At 48.3% G+C, this 24,788-nt stretch overlaps 6 protein-coding genes across 6 annotated transcripts; 5 read left to right on the top strand and 1 right to left on the bottom strand.

The window, feature by feature from the left end:
• Positions 1-180: 180 nt before the first annotated feature.
• RhiXN_11181 (uncharacterized protein) lies at positions 181-2,049 on the bottom strand (the record flags this gene model as incomplete). The annotated part of the gene is made up of 10 exons (XM_043330996.1): positions 181-243; positions 303-556; positions 607-626; positions 678-772; positions 843-940; positions 1,001-1,493; positions 1,543-1,697; positions 1,752-1,767; positions 1,825-1,939; positions 2,003-2,049. 10 exons carry the CDS (start codon positions 2,047-2,049, stop codon positions 181-183), a joined length of 1,356 nt encoding a protein of 451 aa, XP_043186341.1.
• A 3,633-nt stretch (positions 2,050-5,682) lies between these two features.
• Positions 5,683-8,208, top strand: RhiXN_11182 (uncharacterized protein; the record flags this gene model as incomplete). Its single annotated transcript, XM_043330997.1, has 5 exons — positions 5,683-5,839; positions 5,958-6,152; positions 6,207-6,425; positions 6,475-7,367; positions 7,417-8,208. The coding sequence occupies 5 exons, from the start codon at positions 5,683-5,685 to the stop codon at positions 8,206-8,208; spliced, it is 2,256 nt and encodes a 751-aa protein (XP_043186342.1).
• A 6,579-nt stretch (positions 8,209-14,787) lies between these two features.
• RhiXN_11183 (Retrotransposon gag protein) lies at positions 14,788-16,139 on the top strand (the record flags this gene model as incomplete). Its single annotated transcript, XM_043330998.1, has 3 exons — positions 14,788-15,747; positions 15,805-15,868; positions 15,934-16,139. 3 exons carry the CDS (start codon positions 14,788-14,790, stop codon positions 16,137-16,139), a joined length of 1,230 nt encoding a protein of 409 aa, XP_043186343.1.
• Positions 16,140-16,216: 77 nt separating this feature from the next.
• Positions 16,217-18,039, top strand: RhiXN_11184 (Retrotransposable element Tf2 protein; the record flags this gene model as incomplete). Its single annotated transcript, XM_043330999.1, has 2 exons — positions 16,217-17,185; positions 17,797-18,039. 2 exons carry the CDS (start codon positions 16,217-16,219, stop codon positions 18,037-18,039), a joined length of 1,212 nt encoding a protein of 403 aa, XP_043186344.1.
• Positions 18,040-18,060: 21 nt separating this feature from the next.
• RhiXN_11185 (Retrotransposable element Tf2 protein) lies at positions 18,061-18,513 on the top strand (the record flags this gene model as incomplete). The annotated part of the gene is made up of 1 exon (XM_043331000.1): positions 18,061-18,513. One exon carries the CDS (start codon positions 18,061-18,063, stop codon positions 18,511-18,513), a length of 453 nt encoding a protein of 150 aa, XP_043186345.1.
• A 1,025-nt stretch (positions 18,514-19,538) lies between these two features.
• Positions 19,539-24,139, top strand: RhiXN_11186 (Retrotransposable element Tf2 protein; the record flags this gene model as incomplete). The annotated part of the gene is made up of 3 exons (XM_043331001.1): positions 19,539-19,940; positions 20,055-20,690; positions 20,735-24,139. 3 exons carry the CDS (start codon positions 19,539-19,541, stop codon positions 24,137-24,139), a joined length of 4,443 nt encoding a protein of 1,480 aa, XP_043186346.1.
• Between the last annotated feature and the right edge of the window lie 649 nt (positions 24,140-24,788).

The following is a 24,788-nucleotide window of genomic DNA, read 5'->3' on the forward strand; positions in this document are numbered from 1 at the left end:
GTCTACTGTGTGGTATCATATAAATAGAACCAAACAGGAATGGAACTATTTCACGAGGTCTCTAGTATTGACGAGAGACGAGGCTGCATGGGCAGGATACTGATACCCACAAGATAATGAAAATAAGATACTAGATTATCCAGCAATTGCACAGCTATCAAGCTTCAAACACCCTTTACTTCAAAGCAAACCCCTGATTTCCATCTCTTGCCTAGCCTTGATAAAATCCTCCTCGTGATCATGCTGTTACAGAGAACGCGTGGTCAGTCATTATCAAAAATGGTATATCGCATTACTCTCACCCCCCAAATCCATTCATATCGAGACTCGAGCTCTTCCCGAAGCTTCGAGAAGTCGGAGCCAGTCCTGTCAAGAGCAAATTCGTAGATCTCACCGGCCTCAAAACTGGTTTCTGATACCTTGTTGGCTCGCGGGCGCCGAACAGAGTCATACACCTGTAGTGCGTCGGCCAGATTGGCTCGGTTGATGGAAGGTTGTGATAATAGCCAAGTGAGAAACAGAGCATCTTCGATCGCTTGACCGGCTAACGCTCCCTCTATGCAGGATAAGCCCAAGCTAATAAGAGAACTTAGTGCTTCTACTCACGGTGAGGTGTTCCTGCATGTCTATTAATGGAATTATCAGCATTTAGAAAACCTTCAATTACTAGCACTCACGCAGCGTCTCCGGCAACGCAAACTGTTCCATCGACGTATGTGTCGAGAGTAGGATTAAGTTCGTGCAACGCCCACTTATTTGGCTCTTCGATGCACTTTAACCGAATAGTGATCATAAATAATCAATACCTTGCGTTCATCTCATATCATATATGGCTAACTAACCTTCAGAATATTGATAATATCATCAGCCCAGCCAGGGAATTGGGCAACCATCTCCTCCTGAGTTGATTTTTGCGTCCAAGCTTCGCCCTCCTTGAGTTCTATAAGATCAAATTCATTAGGAATACACTCTACCATACATGTTGAACTCGGCGACCTACTAGGACGATCGGGCCACTGACTACGATCGGTAGCGAAAGCTACTACGTTGATGGTGCTAAACTTGTTTATAGGGAAGATGAGGATATGCCTATCTTTCCCAAGGAACATCTGGGGTATCTTGGAATAGTGCTCCCCCATCTTTGTTGGCACGCCCTTGAGAAACTTCTCGGTAGGGATCATACCCCTCCAGGCCCATGAGCCGCTCCATTGGAGCTCGGCCTTTCCTGATCCTGTGTTCGCAATTCGCTTGGCACTCTGGAGGTACTCCCTAACTTTTGAGTGAATACCGTCGTAACCGATCACGAGATCCGTGTCGTGGGATGAACCATCCTGAAAATGTAGTCGGACATTTTTCCCACTCCCATGTGACAGCTTTTCAATAGAAACAAGTCGCTTGCCAAAGTGTGAGATGGATTTGGGGACGTGTTTGACCATGACATCAAGGAAATCAGCTCGATGTACTGACGAATTTCCAAGAGGATTCGAGTATGTCTGATCTTCCTCATTAGTGACTATTAAAGATATTGTCTACTTTCCTTACCGTGGCAATTAATTCTTGTTCTTGACCTTGGCCGTTTCGCCACTCGAACCAAATCCCCGATGGAATGGTGGTAAGCTGCTCCTCAAAGTCTCGCTGCAGACCCAGCTTAGCCAAGGCGTTTCGTGCGTTTGTGCCAAACGATACACCAGCGCCAACTACGGGTTGACTGTCAGTCGAATGGCTAGTAGTAAATTATGGGGCAAGATTACTTTCAGAAAATTGGCACTGGATCCCAGAAGGAAAATTGAGCGTCCATCATATCCCATGGGTGGGCTAACTCACAGCAGCTTCGAAGACTTGGACGGGTATGCCAGCCCGAATCAGACCAATGGCTGCAGACAGGCCGCCGATGCCTCCACCAATGATAGATACTTCAAAGTTTTTTGAAACGCCCATGCTAAATCACACTTTGGTTGAATCAGGGATGAATTCGTACAGGGCGAGTGAGCTTGGAGCCTACCTCTTATAATCAAACGTACGGACATCCCAATCGAGCGCTCGATCCATGGGTAAAGCACAGTTTTTAGGGCGCTCATAGGAGCCATCAGATTTCCTCATAAAAGTGCAGGTCTTCTTCCGACAAGCTAATTGGTCATTGACACATCTACCTCCTAGTCTGCTATCGAATTTAGCTGAAGATACTCACGTTGGTGGTGCTGTCCACGGCTTGACATGAGCTGCCAGTGACACTATCAAGCTCAGCCGAGGTTAAATGTTAAAATTAGGTGCTCCTAGCTCACATATCAACCCGTCGGCAGGCCACCCCGTATCAATCACTTGCCCGACGTCGCCTTTGGACTCGGTCCGTTGATCGGCGTTCTCGTGGTGTCCTGCAGGGCGCATGGATTAAACAAACACCGGCCGTATCAGACTTAAGCAATGTCATCGTATATGAATAATGATTAAGGACAAGTTTGTATTCGTGAATGGGAATGGGTTGGTTTCCGAATGGATAGTTGCATATATTTATTGCGCCACGCTTGTGGTTAAGTTTACGACACCAGGGAATTTGATTTGACGATGACGATAGGAGAGTGATGACGTCAGCCATATCCTGCTTGTGTCTTGAGCGAAGGGCTTGGCTTCATACCCACCATGAATATCACTCGCAGCGCGCATGTATTTACCCCGCCTGAAAAGGTCTCTTGTATGGATGATTCTGTTTATTTCCAAAATCATCGCATATACAAGCCTTATATTTTATGTAATTATCTTTCAAGGATTTCTGGTGAGTATAGGTATTGTACCGGTAAACTCTGGTGATATAGACGTAATCCTTTCTTTTGCTGCATTAAGAGGGTGAACTATAGGTCTCCGAAGAACTTACGTGCAAGGTTGCTCACAGTCGGTACAACAAGCTTATAAGATTCACATTTGGATTGTTTGAATGGCTCTAATTGTATGCGTCTCACAATAGTAGCGCGTTAGATTTGTATTCATATACCACTCAACCACCTGTATTTTCCTCTGTGATTGGGTGGATATGTTTATTAGCATGTTATTCGTAACTCACTCCTACAGCACTACAGAGGATGATATCAATTGTTAGTAAAGGCCTGCCACTGTACTAAAAGCTTAGACCATTGACCTAATTCAAAGGGCTCTAGATCTTAGAATAATCATATCGCGTGGATAGGAAACTGGAGTTAGATCATGATTCACTATAAACAATATGGTAGCTGCATTGATTTCAACCACGACTGGTAACCACACTCGTACTCGGACTTTTTAGATGCCAACCTTACTGGAATATGTGGGAATTAGAGATTCTTCCCCAGGCCGGCACTCTACGCCTGCCTTGGCCAAACCTACGTATGGTATACACACGGTTATTATGGTTGCTGGCCTTCGACTTGACCTGGGCGGCAAGACATTTTTTCTTAATTGGGCTGTTCTTTCCATCCTGGGGAAGTCAGACTTAAATACCAAGTCTATCAACGGTTCAATCAGCCCACTACATATCCTCACGCCCGCCATTGAAGTTCCCGTGTGGAAAAACATCCTCCCCAGGTTTTGTTGAGGGTGGTCGAACTTGGCCACATAAGGTCAGCTGCCGTTACAAGTCGATGGGCTTGGTTCCTCTTTCAGACAATATTGACAAAGACTCACTGTGTCAGTGCGGACAGGGTGTCGGGTTCGACGGGTCAGACTGGAACGTGTCTGCATGGAAGACACTTTTGCCGTTTACCATGCTAACGGTCACTGTGGTGTGATAAGATCCTGAAAATCAGTACATCAGTAAAAGGTTCCTTTTTTCAGTAGGATATGGTCTGAAAGTTACAATGTTAGTATGCCTCCCTCAGCATGAATCAGACTATGGAAGAATTGATACCTAAAATCAGTATGTATTGATCTTGATTTCAGCTCAATTCTCACTTAAACACACGCACTGATTTTCAGCATTATAACCTTGTACAGTGGGTGCTTTCCCCTTTTTTCGGTGTACCCTATCCCGTAGGCAGGACCGCCTCAAGGACCAGAGCGCCACAGGCACCTGACTTCTGACCTGGAATTAATGCTCTGATACATACTTGATTGCACTGGGCTATGAGTGTTATTGCTTTTTTGGGGTCAAAGGGCGTCCTACTGTCTGAAGGGTTGTCAGAATCGCAAAAAAATTGGGAGAAGGTTTGCGAGTAAAAGTGATTGTGTTTGATACGTTGAGTATGTTTTGTTGTACGTTAGCTTTTGGAATGGATACTGAACTATGCTGTTGACTATATTCCGTGGTTTGGCCCATTACTTGAGTACACAAGATTAGTGCTATTATTCTTGAGAACTAATCCGCCAAAATAATAGAAACATAACTGTTTGACTGAGGGTCAAACCATAAAGGCAACAGTAATATAGCAAGTATCGGATATAAGATGTTGAAAGGTATATTCTTCGTGCATATAGACAGTATTTCTGACAAACTTGCGCTCGTAAATTCACCCTCCTGAATGTACAATGCTACTTATACGCCATACGAGTACCTGAAAATAAGTACAATAAACCAGTGAGACCTGAATCTTCTTGAAGTTCGGATAGTTCAAGACGATAGCCAAGGTGACCAAGAGATGAAGACATCATGATACAGATATACCTTCAACGGTTGAGTGTTATTCATTGAATTCCGGGAAAGCGGTATTTTGATTCGGCCCCTAAGGATCGATGGGACATTTGATGCAGTACCCCACAGTGCTAGCATAACAGGTGAATGAAGCCACACCATACCATACCACAGATTATAGACGTAAACTTTGTCATTTGCCAAATGTAACCTATACGGGCTAAAAAATCTACAAAATTCCTTGATCGAAAATTATCACTCGTCTCAGCATGCATAGAGAAAGTCTGGAAGGGTTGAACACGTGCATTGCTACAAGTGATGCACGTTCTTGAACATCACTTAACAATCACATAGTGTCACACGATCAGGTAATGTGTCCGGCTGGAGCTTTAGCGGCATTTGATACTTCTGTGGTTCGACCTAGTGAACCCATATTCAATGGCACCAGGCTGATATAAATAAGTTGGCTTTCTTTTTAGTTTTCGTGTGGGTGGTTTGAGATGAAATTCGCTTTCAAGTTGCATAGGCGTTGCGAGCGGCGCCCGTAGTGCTTGTCACAATTCAAAATGAGGATGGAAGGCATGATACGCGTGAGAAAGACAGGACTGAAAAGGACTAATGGAGGGGTCTTGAACGTATCACTGGTGACAGTGTATGTGCACGGGTGGTGCAGCTCCAACAAAAATGTGAAAGAAGAGTCTAGAATATATTCTATTTCCCGTATGGTACTTAATTAAGGTTTACTGGGATTGGGTTCACGGAGCAGCAACGTGGAGCACAAGCGCCTAGCGCTTGCAGTGTGCAAATCGACATCAACAAACTCCTGAGGATGATTGAGTTGTTGGTTAACGCCCTCCACGACCTCCGGCACAAACGTTTTCTTTTGGGCCGGACGTTGATATCGGGAGTAATACTAGCAAATGATCATTTGTATCTAAACACTTAGAACCCTATCTGCTTATTTTCTAAAGTGCTAACGACCTTGACCCCAATCTACGTGCCAACCGCCAATATCCCCCGCAGCAACGTCGACCACGCTGGAATTCGAGCCTCCTTCTGTTCCCGAGATACGAATATCCCTCTGTCTTATGGCTGCTGCTGTTCTGTCACCCGTTACGGCGTTACACGACAAGTCGACACTCTCGCCGCCCAGCACCCCTTCGTCACGCCCCAATGAGAGTGTTGACTGGGAGAGCAAATACCATGAGGTGTCTGAACTTTTGCAAGAGACACGTGCTGAACTTGGTGAGTGATCCTCCGCATTGATCTCACCATTCTATACCGACCAAATGGGCGTGGATACCGGTATCAATGATATCATCTCCTAACCATGAGGCTAACCACTCGACTCATTTCCCCTCAGATGAGTTCCAAACCAGCTCCAAAGAGCTCGAGGAGGAGTTGGAGCGCGAGCTAGAGGCCACCGAACGACAGATGACTGATTTGCGAAACCGCGTTGAGCGGGTCGAGCGGGAACGTGACGACAGCAAGAACAAACTTACAAATCTTCAAGGTACTCATAATACTACTGTAAACTCTTTACAGCGTGAACTTGATGGTAAGTCTATATTCGTTCAAATGAACTCTCATATCGACCCTATTTGTATTGCAGCCTTACGACAACAGCATTCCCTGATCAAGGTACAACTACGCGAACTCGAAGTTGGAAACGACGACCTGGAGCGATCGGAGCGAGCTGTCAGCAGCTCACTTGCCGATCTCGAAGGTCGCTATGCTAGAGCGCTAGAGGAAAAGATTATGTTGGAGCATGAGTTGCAGGACCGGGTTGCGCTGGAGGAAGATATGCAAAGACTGAAGGATGAATTACGAGGTAAGCCTATGTAACTTCTCAGGCACCCGTTGCTAACGACCAATTATAGAGGCCAACGAAGAGTCGACAATCCTCAAGGAAATAAATACCCGTTTGTCGGATCAGTATACCGCCGCCGATGAGCAGAATCGCTGCTTGTCTGATGAGATATCCAGATTGAAGGAAGAATTGGCCCAAACACAACATCTCCTTGAGATTGCCAAGACTCAACCTTCATTCCCTTCGGCACCAACAACTGCCACCAGCTCAGCCAAATCGGTTTCATCCCATGACTCACGCCCACCCACACCGTCCAATACCTCACGCTCCTCCGACTTGCAACTCGAGGATCTTGTTATTAGGTCCCCATCGGAGAAGGCTAATGCAACCCCACGTGCCAAAGCTGGCGCGCTCGCCTCTCCATCTAAGCCATCCAGGCGAGCGATATCGGTCACACGTCGCCCAGCGACGGGCATAGCCACTCCCACCACGGTGCGAACAGCGAATACCCAATCGGGACTTCTCCCCCGAAATGGCCTCAGCTCGTCCATTAATGGTAACGGCACTCCCGATCCCTTGCGACGGAGCACGAATGGCCCAGTATTGGCCTCACCAGTTCCCACTCGTTTGCCGGCAATTCGCAATTCTCCTGCTGTAGTTGCGCCCCGATCGCGTATACCAAATGGAGCTCCTGCAACCAGTAGCTTATTACCTAAGCGAGGGACGGCAGTGCAAATGGTTGGCGAGATGCGTGCAAGGGTGCGAACACTGGAGCAGAAGATTAACCGAGTACCGCTACCTCGTATCCGCAATCCTTCGACTCGGTATTCGGCCAAGGAGAATGAGACGGATTCTGTGAAGGAGAAGGCGAAGCCGGAGTGGAAGGGAAGGCGGAGTGTGGATACTGCTCCCCAAGATAGTCCTGGGTGGGTCATTGTCACCGATGGATTTGGGAAGAAGGGAGTCGATAGGGACTGCCCTTCGCCATCACCAGCCCCACGTCCTCCCCTAGCAGAATCGTATTCGAGCCAGCAAACAATCTCAACACCGTCCATCTTTCTCGAGTGATCATTCACGACGATCGATGCACGAGAGCCCACCACCTTCAGCCTTCCGGGGTGTTCCTGAGTCACAGAACGAAATTCCGCCGTCGGGCCGAGCTACGCCCGCATCGACCACTGGATCAACTCGAGTAGTGTCCCGATCAAGACCCTCAATTTCTGGACGCACAACTCCAAGCTTTGGAAGCAACCCGACAAGCATATTTGGCATGTCCCTCCGTCGACCATCATCCAGGAACTCGTCCAGAAATCCATTCTCCACATCTGTAAATGGAAGTTATGACGGGCCGAGCTCGATCCCTATGCCACTCTCCGCTGCACCGAGCCTCGCCCGTATCCCAGCCTCGCCCCTCCCCGCCCGCACGAGCATAAATCAAGATCATAACCCTTTTGCACGACCAATCACACCGGTTGGCCTCGCGATGTTGCCCCCTCCTGTCCCTGCCGACCGTAGCCCATCGAAATCCGAGAGTTTCAATATGCGAAGGTCCACCAGGACCCTTTCCATGCATCCGTCTGGTCATACTGGACGTGGTACAGCCACCAATCCCCACTTGCCGGGCTTGAGTGGCGCTCGTAAGGTGTCATCCCCTCCCCGCGGAGGAGCAAATCTAGGCGCCAGTCGTATCGGACGACCCGGTTCGTATGGACTCTCAGGGAAACAATCAGGCAAAGACGACAAGAAGGCAAGTCCCTCGGGTCGATTGCGGAGTGGGAGTGTCGGTTGGAACCGAGAGCGGTAAATAAAACCATGCCATGCAAAAAAAAAATGCTTCCGTTTGGTGTTTATATATGGCTCTTGGGTTTCCATACTTTCTCCTGGTCTTCGGGTTCTATGCACTCCTATTTTTTTCTTTCTCTCTCAACAGTCACGATAATTATAACGAGGAATTCGTCTCGCTCCGCCCATTCATTCTCCACTTCTTCTCTGCGTGTTTGACTGTTCTTTGAACAACATACACCTCCCCCATTCTGCATGTATCACGAACCGCCTCGTTTCTATTTGCTATTTTCTGGTTCTGGCTTACATATATACTTCCTATACATTCGTTACTTTTTCCTTTTTGTCATTTAGTCGAGGTTAGCACATGTTATTGGGTGTCGAGCAATAACAAACAGTAAATAGGTATTCGACTACTATCGTGGCTTGGCCTGCTTATGATTAGGATTAAAATGACATTTATGATTTTGACACGACACGATTTCCATACCTTTTCATAGAGTCTGCAATAATTCAACAAGCGCTAGCCTCGAGATAACCATATGTGTTTACGTGTTGGGTCTTAGACCCCAAGTGGAACCATCGTCCGTGCAAACCATTCTACTCATTCACAAAGTTGGGAAGAGTAGATGATAATTCTCAAAGTCCTGGATATCTTAGGGTTTGGAGCGAAGTACATGTGGAATGGGTTCCTATCTGATACGATTAGAATCAGGAGATCAGCCAGTTCTCTGATCGAATCTCTAAACGCTCTCCTTTAGGGTATCTTCGTTACAGTACTTGCGATCATGCCGTTCTAGATACTGACCACTTTTGTTCCGTCTGGTCATTATTTCGTAGATTTGACGCCAAAGACGGGGTACTGGAGTTCTATAGCTGTTGAGGGATGAGCAGGAAGGTAGAAGGGTGTCCTGGGTGCATGTATCCCCCCAACCTCCTGGTCTGACGTTACTCTGGTACTAGTTGACAAGACCAAGTACTCGAACTTTCTTAGCATCACGATTGCCCACGGCACAGCCAGACAACCGCTGGCATATCTCTCAAGGAGCTAAAACACTATTGCTTTGAATGAGTAGTCATAGTCTTAAATCCAACGCAATTAAGAACTCTGCTGGGATAGGCCAACCAGACCATCTATTGAGTTCGAGATTTATCTTCACAGGTTAGTTGGAGGTGCTTGACGCTCCATTATTCAAGCCTAGCTATGCGTATTGAGTGACCGTACAATATATGCGGATAGATTATCATTTCGGCTGTGTTCCCCGGTGCAATTCGCAATGTAACGCATGGCAGCGGCTAATTCCTGCCTCTTTCACGGGCGCTAACATTATCTTTCGACATCATTCGACGTGCCAGACAGCTCCAATGATCACGAAGATGCTATGATTTATGGCAACCTTGGAATCTCTATCGTTATGTGTTTGCAGCGAGCCATGCCGTCCAGCATCTCGAGCTATGCGCGCTCTTCTCAAGCCACATGACTGTATTAGTAACAGGACTTACATGATGAGCATCGCAGTACTCAAGTACACTACCTGCGTACTAAATGATTTATTCGTGTCCTTTGTCGCCATCAAACGCACTATGCAGATGTGCTTGCAAACTATCGGAAATGGGAAATGGGAAATAAAGAAATCGAATATGTGGCCCATATACCGCATTAGCTCAGGAACACCCAACGGTAGCAAGAGAATTTAGGTTCTACGCCGTAAGGTTGTGGGGCTGTGGTTTCATCAGAAGCAGACTCAAGAAGGTAGTAGGAGATAAGGCAGGTAGCATAATATAGGTGCCCCAGTAGCCTCGTGTGCGAACCTTCCGTTTCCAGCTGATGATAGATAGCATGTACTTCTCTCAACTTGTAGAACCAACCTAACGCGGGAAGGTATTTAGTCTGGCCTCCCACCAGTGATAGTTGTCACTGTTTGAGCGTTTTATGACTTTGGGTCCTCCTTCCGCCATGATTGACAAGGCACACGTACGGTTGACCAATTGTAACCCATTTGTTGGATGGTCTGTTGGCTGCCTGCTTCTGCTATTCCTGTTATGGTGTTGGAGTCAACAAACCAACCGCTACAGAAACATGCCTCCAGGTAAGATTCTAGCTGTTGTTAGCCTTGTGCCACATCAACTGAAGTCCTGGTGGTGTGCCCAGGGCCTTCTGCACTTCCAATCATAGGTAATGCGCATCAGTTGAAACCTGCAAACATATACAAACAGTATGTGATGCCCTTTGTTGGCTTGTTATTGCTTATTGTAGCCACTGTGTAGATTCCAAGACCTAAACAAAAGATATGGGCCACTTGCCTTGCTGAAGGTTGGATACACCAATATAGTTGTTATAGGCGGTGATGGAACACTTGTGCAAGAGCTACTTGACAAGCGTGGCGCAATATACTCTAACCAACCCATGGAGCTTGTAAACAACATTGCAGGTTGTGGTGACCATATTTTGTAAGTCCTAAAAGTAGCAGGAATGAGTTCTGACCACATAGGTTATTTGGCAGATTTCAAAGAGATACAGATAAATGGCGTACTTCTAGAAAGCTGATTGTGCAACATTATGCTCCCCATGTAGCCAAGACAGAGCACATCTGTCTTCAAGAGGCTGAGAGTGTTCAATTGATACACAATTTTCTGCGTCAGCCTGAGCGGTTCATGGAGCATGTGATGAGGTATACTACCAGTGTTGTTACTTGTTTGAGTGAGTAATGCGCAACGCTAACCTGGATAAGTAATCTGAGTACCAAGCACTGGAAGATTATGGGGTATGTTGTGGAACATATCAGGACCCAGCAGTCCGCAGCATCAAGCAAATAATGGAGGAGATTACTGCATTGAATATCCCAGGAGCCAAGCCACCGGTAGAAGCATTTCCATGGCTTTGGTATGGAAAGAGCTCATCCATAATTACTTGCACTAGACATCCAATATGCTGACCCTGAGTTAGGTACTTACCAGATTTTATGATGATGCACTGGAAGTCTAGAGCCAAAGAGGTTGGAGAGATCATGGACAAAATACACTTGCGCCCAAAAAGATTGAGCCACATGAGCTCAAATCAATGACGCTCATGTGTCACCTGCACAATTGAGAATTTGTTTACAATGTAATAGTAAATTATGTAGATACAGTAGTATAGAACATATGTACAAAGTTTCAGATCAAAATTAAGTCTCCTTGTGGAGATACAAGTGAGCAAAATTTTTGGGCTGGCTCATTCTTTTTGATCACTTTATATAAGCTACTTGGTCCTCCTCATTGAGTGCCATTTACCACCCCTTTTTACGCTCAAATACCTGCCAAAAGTGCGCAAATGGCTTGATACACTAGTCCCAAGACTAAGGCTCAGATAATTGCACTGAAAAAGCTTGAATACTCAGATTGGGCAATTGTTCAGCTTTTGCAACCTCAGACCAAGGTCTCTCATGCAACTGTTGGTTGTATCTGGGCCAAGTATGGACTTACTGACCGCCCACTTGATTGACACAATCCCATTCCTGGGCGCCCACAAAAACTAACCCCCAGCAACATCAGATTTGCTGCTTTGGCCCTAGCTTGGAGTAGAGTACCAACAGCAGCAAATATTAGACGGCAGTACTTCCCTGCTGTTGGGTCCTCTACCCTCTGCTGCTACCTCTGAGAGCTGGGTTTACAGCCGTACAAACGCTGCCAAGTACCCCTGCTCACTTATTGGCATAGAAAAGCCCATTGCGCATGGGCCCACAGTTGATTATTCTTGTCATAAACAGAGGAAAATAGAACTAGCCGGAATTGAACCAGCTTGACCACTAAGCCATAGAGCCCTATTATTCCTCTGCTGACAACCCATGATTACACCTGCTACCCCCCAAATTTGGGCTTGGGCCAGCATGCAACCACTTGTACTGGTCATGTGACCGTGTCCAGGACAATTCTGGCCACAATCATGCTGGGACAACATTGTCTTCTCAGACAAAGTCCAAATCAAGTTATTTGGGGCCAACAGCGGCCAATATTACTGGAGGCAACCTAGTGAGTCCCTGTATAATCCCCAATACACCAAAAAGACAATATCTCATGGTGGCAGGGGTATCTTCATTTGGGGGTGCATTACCCAAGAGGGAGTTGGGCAATTGTACCTTATACAACGCAAGCTGAATGCCCTGGGATACATTGAAATCCTTGGGGACGCCTTCTTTGGAACCCTTGCCAACTATAAAATCACCCTGTTTGACATTACATTCCAGCACAACCAAGATCCAAAGCATACAGCCAGGCTGACACAATGTTGGCTTGCCAGTTGGGGTGTAAGCGTCCTCCCATGGCCATCAAAAAGCCCAGATTTGAATATAATTGAGAACATCTGGTGGCATCTGAAGGAGCGCATGCATACTCACCAACCTCCCGCTTTGAATAAGGAAGAATTATGGAAAATAGTGAGGGACAAATGGAAACAAATTTCCCCAAAATATATTGGCAATTTGTATGATTCATTACCGCATTGAGTACAAGCTGTGTATTTAGCTAAAGGTGGAAACACCAAATACTAAAATTTGTATCCAAATTATTCAGTTTTGCATGTCATTTTGGGTGCATGCGTGCAGTTGCAGGTGCAATTTGAAAATGCTCAAAAAGAATGAGCCAGCCCAAAAATTTTGCTCACGCGTATCTCCACAAGGAGACTTAATTGCAATCTGAAACTTTGTACATATGTTCTATACTACTGTATCTACATAATTTACTATTACATTGTAAACAAATTCTCAATTGTGTGGGTGACGCGTGAGCGTCATTGATTTGAGCTCACGTGGCTCAATCTTTTTGGGCGCAAGTGTATATGGCGGTGGAAATCAAGTCTTTTTTATTCAGCTCCAAATAATACTTACACTATGTCATTAGATCTAGCCAAGATTGGACAAGAGCAAGGTGTTAGTGGTTTGAACACTAATACTCTGGCCCACAAACTCCAAGTAAGCAAAGATAGTAGCGGCCTGACACAGCGCCAGCAAGCCTATACGTGTGGAGTTGTCCTTGAGGGTGGCTCTGATATTGTGAGTCAGCAGCCTGGTGGAGGTTGATTTAATAATACTTGCTATCTTTATAGGTTGCGGGTGCAATCTGCACGTGTATATTGGCGTAAGTTTTACCTTACTCTTATTGAGGCGTATGTTTATTTGTTTCAGCTTGATTCAGAATACAATATATCAAAAACGTGGAAGAGAGGAGATTGATGGCCTTTATGATGAAGAGACTCTACCCAGGTGGGAGGACAAACAACAAATGCCGTTTGTAAGAGCAAGTAAGTAAAACTCCTGTCTCAACTTTTGTGCAATAGCCTATATATATGTTGAACGCAATGAGTGGTCAAAGAAGTTTTGCGCTGGCGCCCACCTATTCCCGCAGGTGTTCCTCACCGACTCAAGCAAGGTAAACTATGCCTTCAAATACTCTAAATCATAAGGTTCATTACAAATAATTCTCAGACAATTTTTACAAAAACTATTACCTTCCAAAAAATTCAACTAGTAAGCCACTGTCGTAGACACAATCGATACCAGGGAATTTATTCCCAATTTCTCGAATTTAAACGAAGGCAATCGGAGAACATTTTCAATCACGTGACATCGGCGCTTATATCCTATGCTAAGCGCCAAGCCACGTCCCCATCCGCGCTTATCTCAGCACACGTAGCCACCTCCACCTGATGACATCATTATGACACGTCAGTGACACGTATGCATGAGTAAGGCCAACTGCGGAGCGGGGTTCTTATTTGATACGGTATTGGATATAATGTAATTGTAAATAGCTTGACTGTAGAATATATAAGGAGGCCAACCAACCATGGTAACACCCAGGTCAGTTACCTCTTGTCGCATCCACCACTGTACGAGGGCCTTACAGCCCAGTAAAGTTACTTAGTTACACGCCTTAAGCGTCGTTCTCGCAGTACATACGTAGCTCGCTGCCGCCTTATAGCGCGTGGCCATCGTAGTTAGTTAGTCCGTCGTCGTAGGGTAACCCACCGCCGCCTTAAGCGGTTCATTGTATTAGTTACACGGCCACAAGCGCCCGCACCCTCAACGTCCTTACAGGCGTCCAGGACACTAGGTAACTGACCTTAAGTCGGTTGCAAACCGTGCCCACAAAGCACACCCTACTCAGCCTCGACAAACGAGAAGGTCCCCTGTACTAGCACGAGGGAAATCACCTGATCAGGCTCGCCTTTTGCTATCAATAATCAAACTAGCGTCGGCCCCAGGTAGTACCAAATTGCTATAAGGCAGACGGATCCTGATCGTCCGCTTACCACCGGTCACCGCACCCTTTGTCAGCAGAGCTAGTCAGCAGATCCACCCGCTTGCAGAAAACCCGTTCCACATCACGCCCGTACACGGCAGTTGATTGGTCAATAGGGACTGTCCAACGCTAGGCGGTTGACGCAAGCTCTTAGCGCCAGTACAATAAAGCGCCCCATAAGTCCTGATACAGGCACCCTTGGCTACAACAGCCCCCATTACCCCTATTCTTGCCCACCATTACGTCACGCACCCCCTCTCGCGCTTCCTCCCGCGCTTCCCAACGCGCCACCTCCCACCAAGGCCGTTCATATCCTCATGAAATGGCAACCCGCTCCCGGAGCACCGCTCGTCCCCAATCCCCTCTTGATCAAGGAGAGTTGGGACCCACTCTTCAGGCAACCGCCGATGAGTCAGGGAGCCTCGAACCAGAGGTCTACGGGGAAATATCCCTCAGCCGCGCAATCTCCCTCATTCTGGGATTGCAAAACCAAGTCATCAGGCTCGAGCGGGAACTCGAGGAAGTCAAGGAAATCAACAAGGAAGCCCGAGACTGGATGGGAGCAGTCGACCAAGCCCTCACTTGCATCGAGGCTAGGGGTGAAACCCCACACACACCAGAAGACCGGAAACCTCCGGCAGTCGAGGCCACGCCCAGGCCCTTACCCAAAGCCGACCCTCTTCCAGCGCCTAGCGCGCCCCTTGTTGCCTGGGCTAACCCCACAAAAGCTCCCCCCATCTTTGCCCAACCAATGCCCGTCCGAGCTCCCCCGCGAGTCCAGACTCCCCCTGCACCTACGCCTATCCGGCTCCAATCCCCCCAAGTCCCACAACCAGTGGCCCCTGTAGCCACTTATCAAGCCCCGGTCAAGGTGGACCACCCTGACGCCTATACGGGGAAGATAGGGAACAAAGCCTGCCAATGGCTTACACGGATGCTGGCATGGGTACGTCTGAATCAACGGATGTTCCCCACGGATCAGGAGGTTCTGTTGTTCCTCCTAATGAACATGAAGGACGTAGCAGGAGCCTGGGCTCACCCCCACCTCAACCAACTAGGGTCCCACAGGGCCCTCATCCAAACGGTTGACAAGTTCAGGACGGAGTTTTTAGCTGCATTTGGGAACCCGGATGCCACGCGAGCCGCCGAGCGGCAAATCACACAACTTACTCAGACAGGAACCTGTGCTGAGTACATTACAAAGTTTAGGACCATCGCCATGGACCTAGACTGGAACGACGCCGCCCTTCGTGGGCAATTCGCACGTGGCCTCCACTGGGAGGTCAGCCGCCTCATCGCCACTTGAGAACGGCGCCCAACTACCCTCCTGGAGCTGCAGAACGCAGCCCTGGTCATTGACAACGCCCTCCGCAAGGAGCGTGCCAGCCACCCGCCTAAGGGTAGTAAGTCTGGAACTTCCTCCACCCCCAACAGGGGGCGAGTACCGGCCAACAGGCCACAAGACCAGGGCGCTTATCCAGCGATCCCAATTTTGTCCCCGAGGAGGAGCAAAACCGCCGCCGGGCCAAAGGCCTATGCATCAAATGCGGCAAGTCGGGACACAAGTTTGCGGAATGCCGCACTGGCTGGAAGGCCACACCTAAGGAGGAAAGTGTCAAGAAGGAAGCCGCCAAGGTTGGCAAAGAATCTGGACCCGAATCGGGAAAAGATTAAGGGCACCTGCCGCCGCGCGCAAGGGCCCCAAGAACTCTGGCTCATGTATCGAAATCTGTAATATATCTAGTAGTAGAATGTCACCCCTGTTCACCATTTCGATCAGACCAGAGAAAAAAGCGGAACCACTAGAAGCCCTGATAGATTCAGGCGCCACCTCATCCTTCCTCCACCCCCGTACCGCGGAACTACTCCGCCTCCCACTCATTGATCTCCCTACACCCCGTACCGTCACTATGCTCGATGGGTCGAGCCCCCAGGCAGGCAAAATCTGGAAGAAGGCAGTCCTAACCTTCTCCTTTGATGGCAAAAAAATGACAGAGACCTTCCTTATATGTAACACCGGGTCTCATGCTGCTATCTTAGGATTGAAATGGTTGGATGCCCACAACCCAGAGATTGATTGGAACATGCGCACCCTTACCTTCCCTCATGCAACCCCCGAACATGTGGCCATCGCCGAGGAAGAGGAAGCTGATAAAAACCCCCTTGAAGGAGTACCCTCCGAGTACCATCAATACGCCAAGGTATTTGGGGAAGAAGAATTCAACAAGCTCCCTCCACACCGGCATTACAATATTGGAATAGAACTCACGGAAGAAGGACCCCTTAACTCCCCCCTTTACAGTATGGCAGACGCCGAGTCCGCTACACTCAAGGACTGGCTCAGGGATGAGTTGAAAGCTGGGAAAATCCGCCCTAGCAAGTCTTCCATCAGTTCCCCCGTGATGTTTGTCCCAAAGAAAGATGGTTCCCGTCGCTTGGTTGTTGACTACCGTTGCCTTAACAATCGCACCAAGAAAAATGTTTATCCACTTCCCCGCCCAGATGATCTTATGGCCCAGCTCCGTGGCGCCAAGATCTTTACCAAACTAGACTTATGGTGGGGCTACAACAACGTGCGAGTTAAAGAAGGAGATGAATGGAAGACCGCATTCCGAACCAAGTACGGCCTCTATGAATCCCTGGTGATGACTTTTGGTTTGACAAACGCCCCCGCCGCCTTTCAGCACTTCATGAACGAGTTGTTCAAAGACTTACTGGATGTATGCGTCATCATATACTTAGTGTCATAACCTCCTAACATATACCACTGGAATCGCACGATTTTTCTATTATTTTTAGTATTTTTTACGGACTTGATATCTTTTGTTTTTCGATCACGTGATCTCGGCGCTTATTATGCCGAGATGCCGCGCCGAGATGCCGTGCCAAGGGCGCTTAGGAGAAATCCACGCTTCTGTGCAGCCCGCAGCACGCTTCTCATTTGTCTTAGCTACTTCTTTCTCTCACGCGCACAGACCATGTAGATAGTGTGCTTTGTCTATATATACAGCAGGGAAATCGCTTGGAGACACCAAGTCGATTTTACCTCGTCTCTTATTCACTAGAGAAGGTAGCCAGCCAGCTAAGTAGCCGGCCCCAGTAGTAACAGTAGCACTCACCCCTTTTACTTGACCTACCACACCTCCAGGCCTCAGGCCCCATCGCCATCAGTAGATAGTAGTAAGCCGCCTTAAGCGGTATTAGATAGCCTTAGATAAGTAGAGTACATAAGCAGTGTCTGTAGTAGTTACGGCCTTAAGCGCCCCCCACTAGCGAGTACCCACCTTACAGTGGTGTACAACACTTAGATGACATCCTGATTTACTCAAAGGATGACGCATCCCACACTCAGCACGTTCACGAAGTCCTACGCCGGTTAATGGAAAACCAATTGTTCTGTAAAGCGTCCAAATGTACCTTCCACGTCACTTCCGTGGAATACCTGGGAATCATTGTTTTGGACAACGGGTTCAGCTTGGACAAGCTCAAGATCCAGGCTGTACAGGAATGGCCCACACCCACTAAGGTTAAAGAAGTTCAATCGTTCCTAGGCTTTGCCAACTTCCTCCGTTGATTTGTTGCCAACTTCAGCCACATGGCTAGGCCGTTACACAACCTAGTCAAGAAGGACACTCCTTGGAAATGGGAATCAAGGGAACAAGAAGCTTTCCAAGGGTTGAAGGACGCAATCACAAGTGCACCCGTACTTCGCCACGCAGACCCCACCAAACCCTATTTCCTGGAAACGGACGCATCCGGTGCAGCTTTGGGATCCATACTCAGTCAACGTCAGGAAGATGGCCGGTTACACCCATTAGGGTTCCTCTCAGAGTCATTTAAGGGAGCAGAACAGAACTATGATACGCACAACAAGGAATTACTTGCAATCATTTGCTCTTTTGAATATTGGCGCATCTTCTTGGAAGGAACAGTCCACCCAATCACGGTCTTTACGGATCACCGGAACCTAGAATACTGGAAGGAGTCAAGGTGTTACAAACCCCTTGATTATACCATTGGAATCGCCTGTTTTTTCTATTATTTTTAGTATTTTTAACGGACTCTATATCTTTTGTTTTTCGATCACGTGACCTCGGCGCTTATTATGCCGAGATGCCGCGCCGAGATGCCGTGCCAAGGGCGCTTAGGAGACATCCACGCTTCTGCGCAGCCCGCAGCACGCTTCCTTTTCCCACCATGTACTTCTTTTCTCACGCGCACAGACCATGTAGATAGTGCGCCTTTGTCTATATATACAGCAGGGAAATCGCTTGGAGACCCCAAGTCGATTTTACCTCGTCTCATATTCATTGAGGAGGATTAGTCAGCCAGCTAAGTAGCAGGCCCCCAGTAGTATTCAGACGCTCACCACCCCTTAAACTCACCACACCTCCAGGCCTAAGGCCCCTTTGCATTAGTTAGATAGTAGAAGTCCGCCTTAAGCGGAAGTAGGATAGCCTTATTAGTTAGATTACGTACAGTTTGCTTGTAGTAGTACGGCCTTAAGCGCCCAACTCCACCAGCGAGTGCCCACCTTACAGTGGTGCACGACATTGTAAAATCGACTTGTGTAGGCTTTGATCGACAACGAGAGGACCTCCAGTACTAGCACGAGGGAAATCACGTGAACGGACTCGCCTTTCGCTATTAATAATCAAACTAGCGTTGGTCCCACGTAGTACCAAATTGCTATAAGGCTGACAGGCTCTGATTGCCCGTATACCACGAGTTTCGCCGGAACTCTGCAAGTAGCGCTCCTAGACAGCTGAAACACCCGCTTGCAAAAAACCCGCACATATCACGATTGCCAGATCTGCTGATTTGCTGTAGGGATTGTCCAACGCTAGGTGCTTGACGCAAGGAGTTAGCGAACAACATCTTGCGCAAAAACCGCTCATAAGTCCTGTACCAGGCACCCATTCCCCCCCACGCCGTTTCAATATTCCCTCCACTCACTCTGGAGTCCCACACCCTTACTCCCGGCCTTCCTCTCGCTCCTCTTGACGTTCCATTCCATCCCACTCCCAACCGGCCTCTCGCAGCACATCTCCCACTCTGCAAGACTTGCCCAGAATGGAACCAGAGCCGTCCCCTACCGCTCTCCTCGAGGCTATCACAGCCCTCACAGCCACAGTTGGGTCCCTGCAGGACCAAATCCGCGCCCAAAGCCAACAAATCACTGAGCTTAGGGCCATATGCAAGGAAACAGCGGACCTCCTCGGGGATAAGGATCAAGGAGTCCCTCAAACCAAGCCTGGCCCATCGACTGGGCCTGTCACTCCCCCTACCCACGCAGGGGGAGAAGCCCACACTCCAGGCACGGTTAGGCCTGGGCTCAAGGCCCCATTCAGGCCATCAAGAGGAACGGGATTTGATTCCGAAGAAGACGAAGAGCCAAGGCGCCCCAAAAAGGAGCCTCAGGGAACGCCTAGAAGGCACCTCGGGTCCCTCACCCCCTTCGATGCTGGGTCCAGCGTAAAGAGACCTAAGATGGACCTCCCGGACCCATACAAGGGAGACACCAGGGGCCGCAAAGCCACCCAATGGCTGGATTGAATGATGCTCTGGGTTGCCCTTCACAGGGACCAGTTTGACGAAGAAGAGCAGATGGTCGTGTGGATCCTCTACCACATGACAGATAAAGCAGCTGATTGGGCACTCCCCCTCATAGGGGCCATCATCAAGGGCGAGGGTAACCCGCCAACCACCATCCAGGCCTTAACGGCCAAGTTCAAGGAGGCATTTGACGACCCTGATGCCAAGCGGGCGGCCGCCAGGAAAATAGCCGCGCTAACTCAGACCACTACTACGTCTGAGTACGTCACCGAATTCCGCAACCTCATGGCGGAACTCGACTGGAACACCAAGGCGTACATTGCCCAGTTCGTGCGCGGCCTTCACTGGAAGGTAAAGGAGCTCCTGTCCACCAAGGACAATATCCCAGACAACAACCTCGAGGCTATATTCGCTGCCTCGGTCAAAATAGACAATATTCGTCGGGAAAACGAGGAGAACCGCCCCAAAAAGGCTCCCACCAAGGCCCCGGTCATCGCGACCACTTCCACCACTACCACCACCCAACGGGTCCGCCTCTCTGAGGACCCTAATTATGTCACACCGGAAGAAAGGGATTGCCGCCGCGCGTCTGGCCTTTGTGTCAAGTGCGGCCAGAAAGGGCATGGGATCAAACAGTGCCCTAACGGGTGGAAAGCCACAATCAAGGAGGTAGCTAAGGTTGCTGAAGATGTCGAGTTGGGAAAAGATTAAAGTCGAGGACTGCTGCCAAGCCCCCGACTAAAAAGGACAATATAGATAGTTGCGTTGAATTTGTATCAGTTGGTCTTGACTCAAATAAAAAACCTCTATTATTTATCGATCTATACGTCCAGAATTTCCCGGCAGAACCTCTCAAAACTTTAATAGACTCAGGAGCCACATTGAACTTCATTTCCCCCTCGATTGTGGAAAAATACAAAATCCCAAAAACCCAGCTCGAAAATCCACGAGTTGTGAGAATGTTAGATGGTACCATTTCCCAGACTGGTCGCATTTGGCACCAGGTTCAACTCGCGGTCTCGGCCCATGGCCACACACACTCCATCCCCTTCCTTGTCTGCCCAATAGGCAACACCCCGGCAATACTTGGCATGACATGGCTAACCCAGGAATCACCTCTAATAGACTGGTCTTTAGGCACCATCACATTCCCAGACCAAGTCCAGATCGCCTCAGAGGAGGAAGCAGACCCTAATCCCTTAGCCGACTTACCCGCAGAATATCACAAATTTGCTCAAGTATTTGGCAAAGAAGAATTCAAGGTCCTTCCCCCCCATAGGGAATATGATATTGCCATTGATTTAATCCCGGATGCCAAACTCTCCCCTGGGCCCATTTATGGCATGACCAACGCAGAATCAAAAGCCCTGAAGCAGCACATTGACGAAGAATTAGCAACAGGCAAGATCCGTCCCAGCACTTCCTCAGCAGGTGCCCCGGTCATGTTCGTGAAAAAAGCTGATGGATCCCTCCGCCTAGTTGTCGATTACAGGAAGCTGAATGACGTAACTCACAAGAACGTCTACCCGCTGCCAAGACAAGATGACCTCATGGCCAAGTTAAGACATGCCAAATTATTCACAAAACTTGACTTACGCTGGGGTTACAACAATGTGCGAATCAAGGAGGGAGATGAATGGAAGACGGCCTTTAGGACCAAATATGGGCTCTTTGAATATCTAGTTATGCCTTTTGGTCTTACAAATGCTCCTGCCGCCTTCCAGCATTTCATGAATGATCTATTCAGGGACCTCATTGACGTCACAGTGGTCATTTATCTGGACAACATCTTGATCTTCTCAGAAAATCCAGAAGAACACCCAGCCCACATGAGGGAAGTACTATCCAGGTTAATGGCAAACCAACTCTTCTGCAAACTCTCAAAGTGTCATTTCCATGTAACCACGGTCGACTACTTAGGCATTGTTATCTCCCCTGCTGGGTTCTCAATGGACCAGAAGAAAATAGAAGCGGTCACAACCTGGCCCACTCCCAAAACGGTCAAACAGGTTCAGGCTTTCCTAGGATTCGTCAACTACCTCAGACGGTTCATTCCCAATTTCAGCTTGGTTGCACGCCCCCTCCACAACCTCACCAAAAAGGAAACCCTTTGGTCATGGGGTAACCCAGAAGAGGAAGCATTCCAGGAGTTGAAACGCCTAGTTACTTGGTCACCAGTGCTTATCCATTCCAATCCTAGCCTCCCCTACTACCTTGAAACAGATGCGTCAGGGGTAGCCATGGGAGCAATCCTCAGTCAAAGAGGGGAGGATAACCGTTTACACCCGGTAGCCTATATGTCGAAATCCTTCTCTGGTGCTGAGGCCAATTACGACACCCATGACAAGGAACTCCTGGCCATCATCAAAGCCCTAGAGGAGTGGCGTATTTTCCTAGAAGCAACAGATAGGCCAATTCAGGTTTTTACGGACCATAGGAACCTAGAATACTGGATGCAGGCACGGACCTTCAACCGTAGGCACGCACGATGGCGTATTTTCCTGAGCGATTTCAATTTCGAGATCCACTATCGCCCAGGAAAGCAATCAGGGAAACCAGACGCGTTATCTAGAAGGTCAGATTATGTGGACACGTCCCCAGAACCAGAGGTCATGTTACCATCGGAGGTCTTTGCCAATACGTCAGAGGAAGAAGTCAAAATTGTCACAGAAATTCGCTCTAGACTCAGGGAGGATCCATCACTGGAACCCATCATTCAATTTCTCACAGAAGATGCGGACAATGCACCTCCCTCCATTTGGAAAGCTTACAGAGACTACGATTGGGAAGAGGACCTTCTATGGTACCAAGGGAAACTAGTTGTCCCAGACTTGGAAACCCTGAAAGAACGGCTGCTGAGGGAATTCCACAACTCACCACTGGCCGGTCACCCAGGTCAACAGAGGACCCTTGAGCTTCTAAGTCGCAACTACTGGTGGCCAGGCATGAAATCATCCTCCAAAGAATGGGTGGAATGCTGCCCCACATGCCAGGCCAACCGCCGAGCACGCGCCCCGGTCATTGCCCTCAAACCTCTGGAAGTTCCCCCGTACCCATTCCACACGATTTCCTATGACTTTATCACGGGTTTCCCTAAGTCAAACGGCCATGACGCAATCTTGGTAGTCATCGACTCCTTCTCCAAATTCGGGCATTTCATCCCAACTACCAAGAAGGTTACATCTAAAGGCCTAGCGGATTTATTCATCTCACATGTGTGGAAACTCCACGGGTTACCAGTCAAAACAATTTCAGACAGGGGGACAACGTTTACTGGAAAGTTCCTAAGGGCACTCTATCAACGCCTCGGAGTAAAACCAGCCTTTTCATCAGCCTACCACCCGGAATCGGACGGACAAACAGAAAGGGTGAACCAGTTCATCGAGTTCTACCTCAGATCATACGTTGCCGCCGACCACTCAGATTGGGCCACCTGGTTGCCACTAGCGGAATATGCCTATAATAACGCAAAACACTCTGCAACCGGAAAAACTCCTTTTGAATTGGTTTATGGAAGAAACCCCATCATGAATCCGTCTAACGTTCCCGCGAATGTTCCAGAAGCAGACCTTGTAGCCGATACCTTGGCCCAAGAATGGAAGGAAGCAGAGTCAGCGCTGAGAATGACAAAAGAACGCATGACTAAAACAACAGGGATGATACCGGAATACTCCATAGGCGAAAAAGTCTGGCTAGATGGAAAGAACATAGAACTTAGGACAAACTCCAATAAGCTAGACCCCAAACGCCTAGGCCCATTCAAGGTTACAGAGAAATTATCCAGCCACGCCTACCGCCTGGAACTCCCCGAAACCCTGAAAATCCACAATGTATTCTACGTGGGATTACTATCAAAGGCACACGAGTCACCAAGTCAGCCGTTCCCAGAACGACCCCCTCCTGAAACAATAGAAGGGGAGGAAGAATACGAGGTCGAACAAATCATTGACTCTAAACGCCAACGGGGAAAATGGTTTTATTTGATCAAATGGAAGGGTTACGGTCCAGAGGATAACTCATGGGAGCCAGAGGAACTGTTGGAACACAGCCAGGAAGAGATCAAGCGCTTTAACCAAGCCAGACTCAGAAAGGCTCGTGACGCCGCCAAGAGCCTTTAAGGGGGGGGCAATGTTACAAACCCCTTGATTATACCATTGGAATTGCCTGTTTTTTCTATTATTTTTAGTATTTTTAACGGACTCTATATCTTTTGTTTTTCGATCACGTGACCTCGGCGCTTATTATGCCGAGATGCCGCGCCGAGATGTTGTGCCAAGGGCGCTTAGGAGACATCCACGCTTCTGCGCAGCCCGCAGCACGCTTCCTTTTCCCACCATGTACTTCTTTTCTCACGCGCACTGTCCTAGACGTCTGTAAGGACGTCAAGGGTGCGGGCGCTTACGGCCGTGTGACTAATACAATGTACCGCGTAAGGCGGTGAGGTTCTACCCTACGACGTACTCAACACTATCTACGGTGATAAGACGCTTTAAGGCGTCGGTGAGCTACCTAAGTACAATGGAGAGAACGCTTAAGGCGTGGAGCTAAGTAGTTACTGGGCTATAAGGCCCTCGTACAGTGTGATGAAGCGACAAGAGGTAATCGACCTGGGTGTTACCATGGTCGGTTGGCCTCCTTATATATTCTACAGACTATCTAATTACAAATGTACTATATCAAATGATGTATCAAATAAGAATCCCGCTCCGCAGTCGGCCTTACTCATGCATACGTGTCACTGACGTGTCATGATGATGTCATAGGTGG

Source organism: Rhizoctonia solani, chromosome 14, assembly GCF_016906535.1.
Source record: "Rhizoctonia solani chromosome 14, complete sequence".
In the NCBI taxonomy this organism is placed as follows: domain Eukaryota; kingdom Fungi; phylum Basidiomycota; class Agaricomycetes; order Cantharellales; family Ceratobasidiaceae; genus Rhizoctonia; species Rhizoctonia solani.